We start from the raw sequence: 17,481 nt of genomic DNA, 5'->3' as shown, positions 1-17,481 counted from the left end.
TATTATATTAGTTTCAAGTGTACAGCATAGTGATTCAATAATTCTCTACATTACACAATGCTTATTACCACAATAAGTATAGTTACCATCTATCATCATACAACGTTATTGTTATTAACTGTATTCCTTATGCTGTACTTTTCATCCATCTGACTTATTTATTTTAAATATTGTCTGAGATCATGGAGGACATTGGGAGGTGGAGAGGAGAAGGAAGTTGAGGGAAATTGGAAGGGGAAGCGAACCATAAGAGACTATGGACTCTGAAAAACAACCTGAGGGTTTTGAAGGGGCGGGGATGGGAGGTTGGGGGAACCAGGTGGTGGGTAGTAGGGAGGGCACGTATTGCATGGAGCACTGGGTGTTGTGCAAAAACAATGAATACTGTTTTGTTGAAAAAATATATAAATAAATTTTTTAAAAAAAGAAAAATTAAATATTGTCTGAGATGCACAGTTCTTTCAGTTGTATTCCCATATTATAAGAAACCTTACTGACATAGTGGTAAGGTGTTGGAAGACTTGGAAATACTCTGTAGTACTATGATTTGACCTGTTTTTTAGTGACCCTGTGCCCCTGAGCTGTGCCCTTCACAAGTGCTTCCCAGTTTTTTGTTTTCCCCTTTAGGTGAGACAGGAAGGCCAGAGGGTGCTGGAGTTCTGTCTTTGCCTTCCCCGAGGTTGGTCAGGCTCTGGTACAATAGCTTCTCTTAAGAACAGTCTTTAAGAACAGAATGTTTTGGGTATATTTTTTTAAAAGGTTTACTTATTTATTTGTCAGAGAGAGAGTGAGAGAGCACAAGCAGGAGGAGCAGCAGGCAGAGGGAGAAGCAAGGTTCCCCACTGAGCATGGAGCCTGATGCCCACTCAATCCCAGGACCCTGGGATCATGACCTGAGCTGAAGGGCCACCCAGGTGTCCCTTCTGGGAATATTTAAAAGTGGCTGTTCTTTCCCTTTCCCTACTGGAAGGATGAAGGGATTTTTCTCCAGTCACTGTGAGAACCTGATAAGGCTTTTGGTAATAAAACTCAAAGTGTGGGAGTCTTCCCCAAGACTGGGCCTCTTTGGAATTTTTAACTCTCAAACTTGTCCCCACTGAGCTCACAGCTTCCAGCAATTCATCAAGTTCAGGTCCTGCTACCTGACTCCTGGTTCCCACAGAGTTTTCCTCTCCTGTGTTTCTACCCTGGTAAATTGTGCTTATTTGTATCCATCTGTGTATCTCTCCAGTCTTTACAACCTCTCTTCTCTGATGAATCTAAGGGGAGTTGGTTTTCAGGTGGTTCAGGGTTTTGTTTTGTTTTGTTTTGTTTTTTCCTTCTTGATATGTGGGCAGGAGAGATAACTTCCAAGCCTTTACATGCCTAAATGGATTACCTTCATTTTCCAAAGTCTACAGTCTTTTTTTCTTTCATCACTTTCAGTCTGTTACCAACTGCCTTCTGCCCTACATTGTTTCTAATCAGAAGTCAGCTATCTATCTTACTGTAGTTTCCATGTAAATAATTAGTCATTTCATCTTGCTGCTTTCATGATTTTCAGTTTTTCTGTTTTTCAGCATTATACTATAATGTATCTGCTATGGATCTCCTTATGGTTTATTCCTGCTTGGACCTCTTGAGCTTCCCAGATGTGTAGATAAATATTTTTCATTAAATTTAGAAGTTTTCACCATTATTGCATTAAATATTTCTTCTGTTTGGCTCTTGTCTTTTTATGGTACTCCCAGTATATGTGTATTGGTGCCCTTAATGATGGCTAACATTTCTCTGAGGCTGTTTTCATTTTCCTTCATTCTGTTTTTCTGTGCTTTGAGATTACATATTATCTTTTGATCTGTCTTCAAGTTCACTGATTATTCTTCTAGTTCAAATCTACTTTGTGTTCTTTTATTTCAGTTTTGTACTCCTCAACTCCAGAATTCCATTTGGTTCTTCTTAATAATTTCTGTCTCCTTGTAGATATTTTCTACTTAATGAGCCATTGACATCATAATTTCATTTCTTTTATTTCTGGTCATGGCATGGCATATTATATTCCTTTGTTGTAAGAAGCTTAATTCCTTTTTGTGTGTGTGTGTGTGTGCACATGTCCTCCTTGCTGTGCATATTTAAAGTTACTTCAAGTTCATCTTTGCTTCTTTTTCAGGCTCCTATACTTTCATACCAAGATGTCTGCATCAGGCATTTTTTAAATTTCAGTTTTTTCATTTGAGGGCGGGGTCATCTATATCATACAGAAATTCCTTATATTTTGGTCAACTAATGATATCGTTTCTTGGTTTCTACTGTGTTTACTGGATTTTTCTGAAAATGTGTTATAGTGGTAAAATACACATAACATAAAGTTTACCATTTTAAGTGTTCATTGACACTAATTACATTCACAATGTTGTATAACCATTACCATTACCTATTTTCACATCTTTCATTACCTTAACAGAAACTCTGTAGCCATTAAATAATAACTCCTCATTCCCCTTCCCCTCAGACCCTGGTAACCTCTAATCTACTTTCTGTGCCTGCAAATTTGTCTACCATAGGAAACCTCATATAAATAGGGTAATTCTGTATTTGCCCTGACACTGTTTTGCTTAGCTTAATGTCTTCAAGGTTCATCCATGTCATAGCATGTTTTAGAACTTAATTCCTTTATATGGCTGAATAACAGTCCATTCTGTGTATATTCCACATTGCTTATCCACTCATCAGTTGATGGACACCTGAATTCTCACCACCTTTTTGTCTTTTGTGAATAATACTGCATTTAACATTGCCACATAAATATCTGTTCAAGTCCATACTTTCAGTTCTTTTGGGAAGTATACCTAGGAATAGAATATGTAAACATATGGTAATTGTTTAGCTTTTTGAGAAAAAGAAAGACTTTTCCATTGGAGCTGCACCATTTTACATTCCCATCAGTAATGCATAAAGATTCCAATTTCTGCCAATCCTCACCAACATTAGCTATTTTCCTTCTTATTGGTAATAGCCACTCTAATAGGTCTGAAGTGGTATCTGTGATTTTTGCTTTGCATTTCTCTAATGACTTGTGTTAAGCCTTTTTACATGTACTCTTGGCCATTTCTAATAATAGGTAATTTGTTCATTTTGCAACTAATTTGTTTATTTGTTGTTGAGTTGGAGTTTTTATGTATTCTGATTATTTGCAAATATTTTCTTCCATTCTGTAGATAATTGTTTCACTCTCTTGATAGTATCATTTGATACATAAAAGATCTTAATTTTTATGAAGTCCAGTTAAACTATTTTCCCCTTTTTTGCCTATGCTTTCAGTGTCAGGGGCCAAGAAATTGCAAAATCCAATGTTATGAAGATTGTCTCCAATGTTTTCTTCACAGACTTTTAAAGTTTTCACTCTTATGTTTGGTTCTTTGATCCATTTTGAGTTAATTTTTGTGTGTGGTATAAGTTTAGGGTCCAACTTGATACTTTTGCATGTGGATATCCAGTTTTCCTTGCAGCATTTATTGGAGACTATTCCTTTCCCCCATTGAGTGGTTGGCACTCTTGTTGAAAAACAGTTGACCATATACATTCAAAGGTTTATTTCTGGGTTCTATTCTATTCCATTGATCTATATATCTGTCTTTATTCCAATACCATTTTTTTTGGTTACCATTGCTTTGTACTAAGTTATGAAATCCAGAGATGTGAGTCCTTCATAGTCTTCATTTTCAAGATTGCTGCCTAATAGTGGTCTCTTAATTCCATATGAATTTTAGGATGTTTTTCTGTTTCTATAAAAATGTCACTGGAGAAGAATAAATGAAACAAGATGGGATTGGGAGGGAGACAAACCATAAATGACTCTTAATCTCACAAACAAACTGGGGCTTGCTGGGGGGAGGTGGGATTGGGAGAGGGGGTGGGGGCTATGGACATGGGGGAGGGTAAGTGCTATCGTGAGTGCGGTGAAGTGTGTAAACCTGGCGATTCACAGACCTGTACCCCTGGGGATAAAAATACATTATATGTTTATTAAAAAAAAAAATTTGGAAGGGGGAAAAAAAATGTCACTGGGATTCTGATAAGGATTGCATTGAATCTATAGATCATTTTGGATAATATTGTCATCTTAGCAATATTAAGTCTTCTAATCCATGAATGCAGGATGTCTTTACATTTATTTAGGTCTTTAAATTCTTTTAGCAATGTTTTGTAGTTTTCTGTGTGCACATCTTTCACCTCTTTGCTTAAGTTTATTATTAAGTATTTTATTCTTTTTGGTGCTACTATAAATGTAATTATTTTCTGAATTTCTTTTTTGAATTATTTACTATTATTATATAGAAATGGAACTGAATTTTGGGGGCAACTGGGTGGCTTAGTCAGTGAAACATCTGTCTTCAGCTCAAGTCATGATCACAGGGTTTCTGAATTGAGCCCCAAATTAGGCTCCTTGCTCAGCAAGGAGTCTGCTTCTCCCTCTCCCTCTGCCTTTCTCCCTGGCTCATTCTCTTCTCTTTTTGTGTCAAATGAATAAATCAAATCTTTAAAAAAGTAAAAATGCAACTGAATTTTGCATGTTGATTTCATATCCTGAAACACTGCTGAATTCGTTTGTTAGCTATAACAGATTTTTTTGTACATTCTTTTGGGTTTTCTACACATAAAAAAAAATCACCTATAAAGAGATAATTTTTCTTCTTTCTTTTTAATTTAGATGCCTTTTATTGATTTTCTTGCCAATATGACCTGTCTAGAATTTCCAGTAGTGTGTTGAATAGAAGTGATAAATGTGGGCATCATTGTCTTTTTCCTGTCTTAGAGGAATTTTCCTGTCTTAGAGGAAAAACTCTCAGGTTTTGGAATAATTTTATGATTTATGATTTTTTTCTTATTTGGTATGATATTAGCTGTGGATTTTTTTAGCCCAGAACCATGGAGGTTAGGATCTGCTAATATTCACTATCTGTCAAATCTACCCAAAATATTTCTACCCTAGGAAGTTGAGAAGATGGGAACTGCCACTCAGTTGTCAAGCCAAATATATCAGCTTTCCCACAAAACAGATAGTGACAGAAAGGGGGACTGCACTTTTCACCAACTGTTTTGCCTATTTTGTAGAAGTTAGCATTAGGGAAGTGGATGCTGCCCTTACCCAGGAAAGCAGTTCCACTCCAGGGAGCTGGAAGCTATGGGAAACCACCTGTCACACAGCTCCCAAGCTTGTTAAAATAGTTCTTCCACAATGTAGAGCAGTGGAGATATGGGTGTATTACCTAGCTTTATTACCAAGACCTCCCAATATTCTTAGCTATTGTCCATAACTTTATTGAATAAATACTTGTCAATCTGTTAAAAATCCCTTTGATCAATCTCTGGAACATTTGATTGAGTATCCTTGATCAATCTAATAGTTGTCTCTACAAGGAAGAAATTTCCCTTGGGTTCTCACCTGGCTATTCTGGAAGGGCTCTCACTTTCTCAATGGTATCTTTGACACACAAAAATTTTTAATTTTGACTAGGTCATATTTATCATTTTTAAATTTTTCTTGCTTGTACCTTTTGCTTCTTATCTAAGGGTGCTTTGCCTAACTCAAGATCACAAAGATTTACTCCTGTGTTTTCTTATAGTTGTTTTAAAATTTCACCTCTTATGGTTAGGTCTTTGATCCATTTTGAGTTAATTTTCATGCATGCTGTGAGATAGGTATCTGAGTTCATAATTTTTCTTTTGGATATGCAATTGTCCCAGCATCATTGTTGCAAATGCTATTCTATGAGTCTTCTGATTCATGAACATAGTATATCTCTCCATTTATTTACCTCTTCTTTAATGTATTTTAGCAATTTTTTTAGTTTTCAGTTTATGAGTCTTATACTTCTTTCGTTAAATTTATTTCTAAATATTTTCTTAATTCTATTGTAAATGGTCCGTTACTCTCATTTTCAGATTGTTCATTACTAGTGTATACAAATACAATTGATTTTTTTACAGGTGAGCCTCATGTTATTTTTCTATCTAGTATAACACATTTAATGGTTTAAAACAGTTTTCATATTAAGATCTCACAAGGCCAAAGTTAAGGTGATGGCATGGCTGTCTGTATTCCTTTCTAGAGATTCTGGGAAAGAATTTGCTTCCAAACTCCCTCAGATTTTTGCATAAATCATGTCCTTATATTTTCCGTGTGGCCTCTCTGTCTTAAAGCTAGCAGTGGTGGTTTGAGTTCTTCTCTTGCCTCAGATCCCTCTGACTGTCCTTTCATCTGCCAGAAAAAATTCTCTACTTATAAGGGCCCTTGAGATCACATTGAGTCCACCAAAGTAGTCTAAAATAATCTCCCTCTGTTTTAAAGCCAAATAATTAGTACCTTGAGTTACATCTGCAACACCCCTTTTGCAACATAATGTAACATATCCACAGGTGTAACTCCAGGAGGTGAAGATCTTGGGAGCCAGAATTCTACCTACCAAAATCTTGTTTCCTGCAAACTTGCTGACTTATTCTAGTAATGTTTTAGTGGATTTGTAACCTAATAACTAAACTGAGCTCACTCCTTGGGAAATTACAGATAGAGACTACATCAGGTGGAGTTGTCACACAAAACTTTACCTCAACAAATAAGAAAATCATGGGGAATAACTTCCAAAGCCGTGACTCCTGAGTGGGGGTAAATGGATTTCTTTTATTTAGGGACAGGATGAATATTCAGAAAAGGGGGGAGGGATTTGTCATTGCATGTAGAGGTATAATGTCATATACACATATTTAGGAAATATGCCTGTAACGCATTGTATGTTATGCTGATGAGGTTTGTATCCTCCTTGAGCAGATATTATAAGATATTATAATGAGGTAGAAGCTACTGTGGCCACTCCGTGGTCCATCTCCACAGGTGTGAGTCCGTGGTCAAGCTCAAACTGGTCTAAGCCTGCCCAAGCTCTTCCTGTTTGCCTCTAAAAGGTTAAGGTTAGCATTCTTGTGAAGAAGGGATAGTCAGTGAGGGTCTTGCTAGTGACAGTTTTAACTTCATTAACCCTATGGAGCATGGTTTCAGATTCCTTAATGTTTTCTCTATGCAAGGTCATGTCTGCAAATGAAGACAGTTTCACTTTTTCATTTCCAATCTGGATGCCTTTTAGTTCTTATTTGTGTCTAATTGCCCTCCCTATTCTTTCTAGTACACTTGAATAAATTTTCTTGTACAGTTGAATACAAGTAGGGGGAGGAGACCCTCTTGTCTTTTTCCTGATCTTAAGAGGAAAACAGCCTCTCTTCATTAAGTATATTAGCTGTAGTTTTTTCATAAATGCCCTTTATCAGGTTGAGGAAGTTCATATTTATTCCTAATTTTTAAGGATTTTTATAATGAATGGATATTGGAGTTTGTTCAAAGCCTTTTCAAATCTGTTAAGATGATCATGTCATTTTTTGTCCTTTATTCTATTAATATAATGTATTGCAGCAATTTATTTTTGTGTTCCTCAGATAAATTCCACTTGGTTGATGTATAATCTTTTTCATGTTGTTAGATTCAGTTTGCTAGTATTTTGTTGAGTTTGTGTTTATTGTCATGGTATTATTTCTTCTTTAACTGTTTGGTAGAACTCATCATTGAAACCATCTGGGCCTGACTTTTTCTTTGGGAAAAGATTTATAATTACTAATTCAGTCTCTTTGTTACCCATCTGATTTTGTTTAGAGATTCTATCAAGTACAGTAACCCCATGGTGCACTCCAGCTGGCATTGTTGTCATTCTGACCTACTGTGAATGAACTGAATATAATTGCCATTGATTGTTAACCGACATAGTTCCACAAATGGAATAGTATCTAAGTTGGTGCTTTGGAAACCATTTCAGATACGGGTTTGTAAATCATTCAATTTTGAGGGGTAGTTTTAAATTTTAACCATGACTTCTTTATCAGAAACCTAATAAAACTCTTCCAAATAAGAGTTGAAAATGCATAGTAGACTTTAGCTTAATTTTTTGAAGTTTTGCAAACTTTTCTTCCTCCCTACAACGTATGTGCACTCCAATAGAGAAATTCAGTCTCTGTCCCCTTGTTTAGGACAGTGCTGCTTCCCATTCACAGTCTTTCCTCTAAATAAAGTTTTCTGATTAGCTGTTTTTAACATGTTCTTTTCAGTGGAAATTCTGATATAATGTTGGCTTGCTTTATTCAACTTGTAGATCTGGAGTGACTACCATATGCCAGGCATTTGTGCTAGGAGCTCTTATAGGAAGACTTTCTGTGAGGACTCAGGTTAACTTGGTATATTGCATGTATATTGAAAAAGTAACCCTATGAAAAGATATGTGAAAGTCAAGATTAGGTCCATAAGTGGACTACTAGCTGTATTGGTAATGATTTCATAGTAGTCCAGTAAATGGACTCACAACACAGAACATTTTGTACATATTTCATTTTGAAAAGTATATATTAAAATCCCATATATATGTGTGGGTGTGTGAAGAGGGAGAGAAAGAGATCTTACAATAACAGTATAATAATTGCTCAAAATATTGCTCCTCTTTTGGCAGTTTCTGTGAGTTACATTGCTTTTTTTCTGATTTCTAATGCAAAAACAAGAAGAGAAGATAACTGGATTTTACAAGCAAGCAGAAAAATATACACATAGTTTACAAAGTTCTTCAGTTCATCTTGTAACAAAGTCTTGATTCTTCCTCTTAGACCAGAAGATCAATTCAGAAGTTATTAGAATGGGAAAATAACAGATTATATCACAAGGTAAGAAAGTTTAAGCAAATAAACTTTGCTTATATATTTGCATTATTTACAAATATATATATTTGCATTATTTGCATTATTAAATTGATAAGATTTGCATTATTAAATTGGTAAGATGGGTATTTTTCAGGCCACAAAAGAATGGATTAAAGAATATTCAATTTTAATATATATTCTTTACATGTTATTTTAAATGCTATTTTATGTGTTTTATGCTTTTTTCTGGATGGTTCTCGGTGATTTATTCAAATGTTATAGGTAATAATCAATATAAATTGATATCGAAATTCTTAACTGTACTTTCTTAGCTTGCTTTGCACTGGAAGTTGACTAAAAGGAAATGCGAAACTAGCAATATGATGGAGTATGTAAGTATGCAGTTGTTTTTAGTTACTTTTTTTGGATTCCATTCTAAATGTTACATTTTACTGTGCTATCATTTGTCAGTTCTTCTTTCTACGTTTTTTTTCTCCTCAGCTTAAACTTCTGTCCGTTGGAACATAGAGGTTTTCTTACATCTTCCTTACGTTTGTAGCCAATATAAAATATCTTGAAAGCTAGTAATTACTTAGATCTGAGAAAAATGTCAGCTAGTATGCTGCAATGAAAACATTGCCCAACCTTAATCTTCTTTTCACATAGGTGCAGAATGATAATGAGTACAACTGCTGTTGAACAAAATATTTCCAAATGTGATCTTGACAAAACTTGCATAAAATAGGAATTGACTTCTGAATTCATGTTCCTGGCTTTTTGTCTTAGCTAACACTTAATTTTCAATAAAGAAATGATAGGCTCTTACTTTTTTTTTTTACCAAAAGCTATGCAGTCTTAATCACAAAACACAAATTTACCTATCACTGATGTGATAACTTCAGCATCATAAACATTCAAAAGTATATGAAACTTATCTAAACTTCAAATTGCTGACATATATATATATACACTATGTAAACATTCCATTTCCATATCATAAATAAGGATTATCGTGCCATTTTTCTCCATTTTGAATAGCTAGGGGGAAAAATGTGCAAATGACCACAAATCTAAAATGCACTATAGATAAAACCTTATATAAATTATTATAAATTTACACATTAAATTTGTAAATAATATATATATAGAACACATATCCAAATATAAGTTAGCATATAAATTTATATAGTTTATAAATATTTTTGGTTTTTATTATTATATTTCCAGTCTTTAATTAAAATGTTTTAATCCATTTGGATGTTTCATTATATTTTATAAACAACTTGTAAAAGATGGTAATAACCAATATCAGCTGCTTTAACTGAAAAATATATAGATGTAATATAGATAAAGGTATTTTTTCTAATCTGTAAAACACAGTTTTAATCCCTTCTACTTTGTCCAAAAAAAAAAAAAAAGGTGGGTGAGAGGAAGAATAGATGGATGGAGATAATAATGTAAGACGGTTTGCTTTTCTGCGCCTAAACAAATAATTACATGAATTAGGTCATAGAAACTGTTAGCTACAATAAATAGTTATGTTTGCCAGTTTGATTTAATTGCCAATCTAATGATAACTTACAGTAAATTCTTTTTGTAACTGTTTTATATATTTTGCTTACTTTATACTAGAGGACCAAAGTACAATCCTGTGAAAAGTGATTATAGACTTTCTGAGTTATATATGTTCTAGCAAATGAAAATTATTTTGTCAATATATTCTGTTTGTTTTTATTTTACAGGTAATACTAATAGAATTCTTACCAAAATATCCCATATTCCGACCTGACTGAGGAATTTTATTCAGTCACTTCTGTGTTACTTGTCATTTCCTACCCTTAGTGCCTTGTAGATGATTTTGGAATGAAGATGGTCTCCTTTGCTGTGTTCAACTTATTCCTTATTTCTTCTTATTATTATTCTTTAGAATATTCTCCTTACTCTTTTATTTGTGTTGGTTTAAGAAGAAAATTTGCACATCTTTTTTTTTTGTTTATGAAGCTTGTGTTTTGCACTCTATATTTTTAAATAAATACACACACAGAGACGTATATGTATATATATAGTTGCCGCTAAAGATAAATCATCAGTGCTGGTGTTTAAAAAACAAAAACAAAAATTTGTTCTGAGCATGCTGCCTTATAATTTTCATACTCACTGTTTCTAAATATGCATCATTTTTCTAGGCTACTTAATGCTCTGTAATCCCTTACTGGACATAAGAAATAAGCTTTTGGTAGCTTTTAGAAATGGTTTTACTCTTACTTGCTTTTAAAGGACATGCAATTAATAGCACTGGTTTTGTCCTGCACTTTGCTAAATTATCACTTATGTTAGTGGATAAAATATTTAAACTCTTAAAAGACTTGTAAATATTGTCTCTTTGCATAACATAAAATGTGATATGCCATGGTTTACAGAACGTAATATTACTCTTACTGTATTGCCAACAAATCTACATAGATTTAAATATGAATGAAGTTTGCAAGCATCCTCTTGAATGTATAGACTTTAACATGCTGTTTTATGGCAAAGCCATAATGAGTTTGTTAAAAATTTCAGGTGTAGGGCAGGATTGCCCTTTGTAATGTGTGGATTAAAATTGAAATCATTGTCTGAGATATTCTGCATTGCACCTGAAACCAAGAACCTTAGTTTTTCCATTTAATTCAGTAATTCCCATTTTGTCCTCCACTCCCACTCCCCAAAAAATTCATTTGACATCCAACACATTTCACAGCTTCACTGTCCTTATTGCCTTTTATGTATCCTTTCCCTCACTTGAAAATACAGTTCTGATCTTTAAGGAGTGTTTCAAGATTTCACATTCTTGGGAGGTATCTAGATCCTTGTGTAAGCCGCACTAATCCCTTTTTGGAGTTCTGATATTATGCTTTGGGAAAGAGAGAGAGCTAATTGAGAAGTTGTACCTAAAGAATATATAGTGGCTGATTCATAATTGATAAAAAATATTCTTTATTTTTTGAGGATCTTTTTTAAACACTTGGATATTAATAATAAGGAAAGATAAGTACTTAGACAAAAGTATTTTAGTTTATAAATTCACCACACATGTAGCCTTTTCATTATATATACCTATTTTTCTTTTCCTCTTCACAAGTAAGATGAATGATAATACCACACTTATTTTGAATTTTTAGCATAAGTATAAAGCTTTATGTTGTGTTATTTCAACTGCAAATGTATGCCTGTATATAGGCATTATTTGTAATTCCTATTGCTAAAAATAAATTAAAAGAATCTGAGACTCAATAATATCCTATTTGTCATCTTACTCTTAACTATTTAGAGTAAAAAATTTATAGACATTTATCCCAGTGAAGAGAACAGTCATTTTTTCATACAAAATCAAGTATTTTAAAGTCACTTTTAAAATTTATGCCTAACTTGAAATCCATAACCCTGGACCAGTAAAAGAAGAAGAAAAAAAGAGATACTTTTTGATATATGACAATAATTGTTTGCACACTTTTCCACCTCCCTCTGTAGAGTCTCATTACCTCTATACCACCAAGCTACCCAGAATCTCTAACTTTTAATATGTGTGCCTGAAAATACCATTTGTCTGTCTGCTGCAAAATTAAATATGTATTTTTATAGACAAGGTGGAAACCTCTGAAAATGCATACCAAATGTCTTGTTTTATAGCTAAGGTCAGGGAAAAATTCTATATGTGGTTTATGCTCCAGCTAATATCATCAGGTTTATGCTTCAAACTGTTACTGTTTAATACCAAAATTGATTTCCAGAATAATACAAAATTTCTAATTAGCAATGATAGAATAATTTTAAGTGTCAATCCTTAAAATCTCATTTTTTCTATATGTTTAGAATTTGGTTATCTTAACTTTTTCTGCCATGTATAAATCACACTTGGTTTTGCTCAAAGAACAGCAAGAAGTGGTGAATTGTTTCCATGAAACAAATATTGAGACAGAAATAAAGTGCATCTGACGGTAACAGAATATACTTAAGTTACAGTATTATTTGTTATTAAAATCATTTGCCAGCATTTGTAAACTTAATTTAAAAACCTACTCTACTTGCTTTTAAATTTATTGTTTTATTGTTCATTATGCTGGTTGATTCATCTTATTTTCTTGAACTACTCAGATAATACCAAACTTTCTTTTTTCTTTCTTATATGAATGCTTTTTCAAACTATTTTCCTGTGTAAGGGGCTAATTACCAGTTGGGTATTTTAGAGTGCTTTGGAGGAGGGTGTTTTCTTTTCAGTGAAATTGGCAGCAGTGAATGATGAAATGACAAAGCACACTGTGTGGTCATAATTCCTCCCCCACTGACCTCTTTTTCTTTTATCCTTAGGGTGAAACATACTTGGTTATTACTATCAAGTAGTTAGAATATGTTTATGAAAGCTGTTTTACGTTGAAGAAAGTAATTGTGAATTTCTTTTTTACATGATATTCTTTTATGAAACCTGCTGTGGTAGGTTCCAGAGAAAATAACATGTATTTGCCAAAGTATCTAAGTCTCACAGAGCTTTAAAGTCACAAGTTAAAACTGTTCCTTCTCTAACGTTTCATTACATATCTCCATCCCCAGTGCCCCCTTTAAAAACCTAAATTATGTATAAAATGAAATTAAGGCCTAACCTTTTTCGACTACTTTTTGTTCCCTCCTACCCATGTTATTAATTTAAGAAAGAGATCATTTTAGTCAAACATTAGAAGAAGATGGAGAAGTGCCTTGTCTTTTTTGAACAAAGATAACATTTTATGTTGAAGGAAAAAAATGGATGAATTGACAGATCATTAGATTTAAAACCATCCTTTTCAAGTATAAGAATATTTCATTAGCATATTTCTTCTATTTATTATTCAAAGCCTGTTTCCTAGTTTTCCCCCAATCATATATGTTAGTGATAAAGTCTTACAGAACAGGACTATCAATCACTTAAAAAACTGGTATAATTCTAATGCTAGTGAATATATAATTTACATGGTTCTGGAAGAACAGTGGTCTTTGAAGTCCTACCAAAATCCACTTAAATATTTAATGTACATACTATTTATATTATGATCTATAAGCACTAATATGTGATCAATTTATCTATGTTAACATTTAGCACTCTACCATTTTTAATGAAATTTATTCTTATTTTTTCATAATTTGAATGAAGTTCCATGCTCATAACATTTGTAAGGCTTAGAACAAATAGCATTTTTCCAAATGTATTAAGAGTTTCAAAAATTATTAGCATTTTAATTTTGTTTACACATAAACCACCACTTAAAATCAAATCTCACTACTCGAACATAAAGCCCCAAATAACATTTCATCAGAATTAACTGTGTTGGCTTAGGAGGATATAGAAATTATATACACTTGTTTAACTGGAGCAGTTTCACATATGGAAATATATTTGCTAATTTGCCCAAATTCACTGAAGTTAAGTCCCCTTATGCCTATAAAATTCTGCTTTAAAAAATTCATTTTGCAACAATTGTCTGATTGTTTGGATTCCCTTAAATGGTGAACTATTGGGAAATTTTCCACAGAAAAGGAATAGATTTTATTAATACCACTTGTTCATGGAACATGGAGACTAAAAAAAGAAAGGATATGTATATCCTTATCTTGCCCCAAATTTCTCTCTCTTGATTCTGAGCCAGCCTTTTCATTTTCATGATGGCAACCTGAGAATATATTCCATTTTCTGTGGACTTTGTCAGCTTCTTACTATAATGAGGAAATGACCTAATATTATGGGCTGTGGCCAAGTCACATAAATTACATGTCAGTCTCTTCATCTGTAAAATCATGGGGTTGAACCTAGAGCTGGACAGAAAATTAGAGAAAAACTAACATTCTGTGATTCTAGGAATCCTTAGGAAATTCTTACTCTACAGAGTCCCAGAATGATTTTTCTCAGATCTACTACCCTTGGTGGAAATTCTCACAGTGCCTTGCACACAGTAAATGTTTGATTTGCCAGCTGACTCCTAACGGATGTGTGTTTATGTCACACAGACTAAAGAACCTGATACCTGCTAGACCTCAGCCCCTCTATGGTAATAAAAAGAAATGCAGTTTTCCTAGGAATTAAAGGCTAAGATCTATGGGTTTTGCATATGTGGAATCTGACTGTGCATTTGGTATCGAGACAAGAATTATAACTGTGACAACAATGGAGATATGGGAGGACCACTTTGACATTGATGTGAAAATTGTTCATATCCTATCCAATATCTGCTTCAGTGTCTTACTAGGTTCCATATCCTCAAAAAGATCTGTTGGAACAAATTGATACTAGATAGAAAGAAAAGTGGTGTGGAACTCAAACCCAAATCACTTCTGGTTTAATTCTTAGTTCTGCTGCTTAATTCCTCTGTACCTCATGTCCTCATTGTGGAAGTGGGGACAATAATCTGGGCCTACCTCACAGGGGAATTGAGGATTTTTTTTTTCATATATTAATGTGCTTTTGAAGTTCACTGAAAGATATACTGGATATCATAATTTTGTAATTTCTAAATAGATTCCTTTAAATCTATGTCGTTATGTTTTCTTTCTCTCAAACTCTACAGAATGAGTGTTGCAATTAATCTATTTTGTCAGTAGTAAATTTTGTTATTAATCCCCTATATGTTAACGTGAGTAATTGTGTTACGTTAATAGTTGACTTAGGGAGGAAAAGCAGGTGGATGTAAACCAGTGGTTCCCAACTTGGGACAGATAAAGATAGCAGGGGGCATCCTTGAACCTTTTTCTTAATATTTCAAAAAATGTACTAGAAAGCATATATTTACCCATATTTCTGCCACATAAGCCAATTAAGACATTGATTTTCCATGCATTTTACTTATATTTTTTCACTCCTGCCTAACATAATACTGGTTATCACACACTGATCAGAAGTTGCAAATGACAGTTCTGCTTTTGATTAATAAAAGAATGAAAAAGCCTATTATTACATACAGTTTAGTAAATAAAATTCTTCAAAACATGGGGAGGGAATAATAAAGGGATGCTTATGGTGAAAATGTTGGAAACCACTTTTACAAAGGAGCTAAGATTATTATTTGACCCTCTCCCCTAGTTACTTACCCAGTCCCTAAATAACAAAATGCTAGATATATGTGTGTATTTGTGTGTGTGTGTGTGTGTGTGTGTTTAGATTGGCCTGTATAACTTCAGGTTAGAATTTGCTTTCTGTTCTCTTCTGTTTCAGGATAACTGAGTGTGTGTGTGTGTGTGTGTGTGTGTGTGTGTGTGTGTGTGTGTGTGTATTAGAGTGGCCTGTATAACTTCAGGTTAGATTTTGCTTTCTGTTCTTTTCTGTTTCAGGATAACTGAGTTAATTTATTTGAGTGTGTATTTGTAAATTATATATACACACATAGGATTGCAAATGTGGAAAGTTTTATATGTTCTAGCATTGGAGTAAATATCAACTTCTGAGTCTCAAAGTAGTTCTGTGTATAAACTCTTATGAATCTAGGCAATAATTTCTCAAATGTCCCTTTTATTCCTGCTATTTTGTTGCTTTTATCTTGGCTTAATTTTCTTAATTTTCCATTTTTCTAGTAAGCAAATAGTGTAAAATTATTTTAATGCCTGAACTTTGAACAGATTATAAGTGTTTGAAATTATATAATCTGCAAGCTAGTTTGCCTTCCATGACTAACCACATACAAATATGAATCTCAGCTGCAAAAAACAGGAAATGCTAGTAGCTGGAAAATGGGCATTGATCAAAACATCTATTTGAAAAGCCTAGGATTTCTACTTTTTGGCAGAGGATTCCTATTGGGACAGCTTTACCAGAAAAGAATAAAAGTGGATATGTCCATTCAAACCAAGAACATTCGTGCATCTTGTATTGTTACATAGCCTGTGGAATGAATTTATTTTTCTCCCATGTTTGAGAGTGACTCCCCTGAAAGAACTCAACCCATATACAGCTGTGCCAAAATGAAGGACACCTGCCTCTCTGAAACTCACTGCTGCTTCTGTTGTTCACTTGTCAGATAGAAAATTTTATTATCTCAGGATGCAAAATTACAATAAAGTGCAAAACTATGTTAATGAATTCTGTATTCTTTGGTGCATCTTCCTTTCTTCCTTCACTTGTGTTTTCATCATTCTAAGGTAGTTACCTAAGGCTTCTTTTTAAAAATTGTATTTTGCATATTGCCTCTTCTTCGTGCATTCGCTAGTATTATGTCTGATCCTGTAATTCATGCTGTGTTTTAGCTTTAGGGGCCTTTGTGGTGCCCATTGTTTAGTATTTGCCTAAGTAGGAATTTGTTTCTAAACTACTTTGCATGCCTACCTGTGAACTACAAAATTAAAAGTGATGTTACACCTTAATAAGCATATTTTTTAAAATTTTATTTCTTTTCAGTGTTCCAAATTCATTGTTTATGCACCACACCCAATACTCCATGCAATACATGCCCTCCATAATACCCACCACCAGGCTCACCCAACCCCTCACCCCCCTCCCCTCCAAAACCCTCAATAAGCATATTTTTTAAGTGAAGGAAATGTTGTGATGTGAAGCTACTTGGCAAAAGTTTTGACTCTCTTGTTGACAGTTTGTTATAAAAAAAAATTCAAGTGTTAACATCTACTTGATTTACTACTCAAGCTAATGAGCATGTAATATTAGATTTTTTAAACTTATGCCACACTTTTGCAAATTCAGCAAAGCAGGAAGGAAGATGTAAAATAACAAGAAAAACTTGTTTCCCGTCTTCTTTGGTAATTATACTGAGTATTTTTTAT

At 33.6% G+C, this 17,481-nt stretch overlaps 1 protein-coding gene across 4 annotated transcripts in view; it reads left to right on the top strand.

The window, feature by feature from the left end:
* The window catches only part of CHIC1 (cysteine rich hydrophobic domain 1), a 70,641-nt gene extending 53,858 nt beyond the window's left edge, over positions 1-16,783 (top strand). For 3 of the 4 annotated variants that reach the window (XM_045995851.1, XM_045995852.1, XM_045995849.1), the window contains 3 exons: positions 8,674-8,730; positions 9,039-9,098; positions 10,449-16,783. In XM_045995851.1, coding sequence (XP_045851807.1) covers positions 8,674-8,730; positions 9,039-9,098; positions 10,449-10,499 — 168 coding nt within the window. In that variant the 3' untranslated portion in view covers positions 10,500-16,783. Of the gene's footprint in view, positions 1-8,673; positions 8,731-9,038; positions 9,914-10,448 lie in introns of those variants that run through there. The other variant, XM_045995850.1, reaches the window with a different exon arrangement.
* Positions 16,784-17,481: the final 698 nt, after the last annotated feature.

The sequence above is a fragment of the Meles meles genome, chromosome X, assembly GCF_922984935.1.
Source record: "Meles meles chromosome X, mMelMel3.1 paternal haplotype, whole genome shotgun sequence".
NCBI classification, from domain to species: Eukaryota; Metazoa; Chordata; class Mammalia; order Carnivora; family Mustelidae; genus Meles; species Meles meles.
Note: the sequence above shows the minus strand (reverse complement) of the source record. Positions and strands in the feature narration are given on the sequence as shown.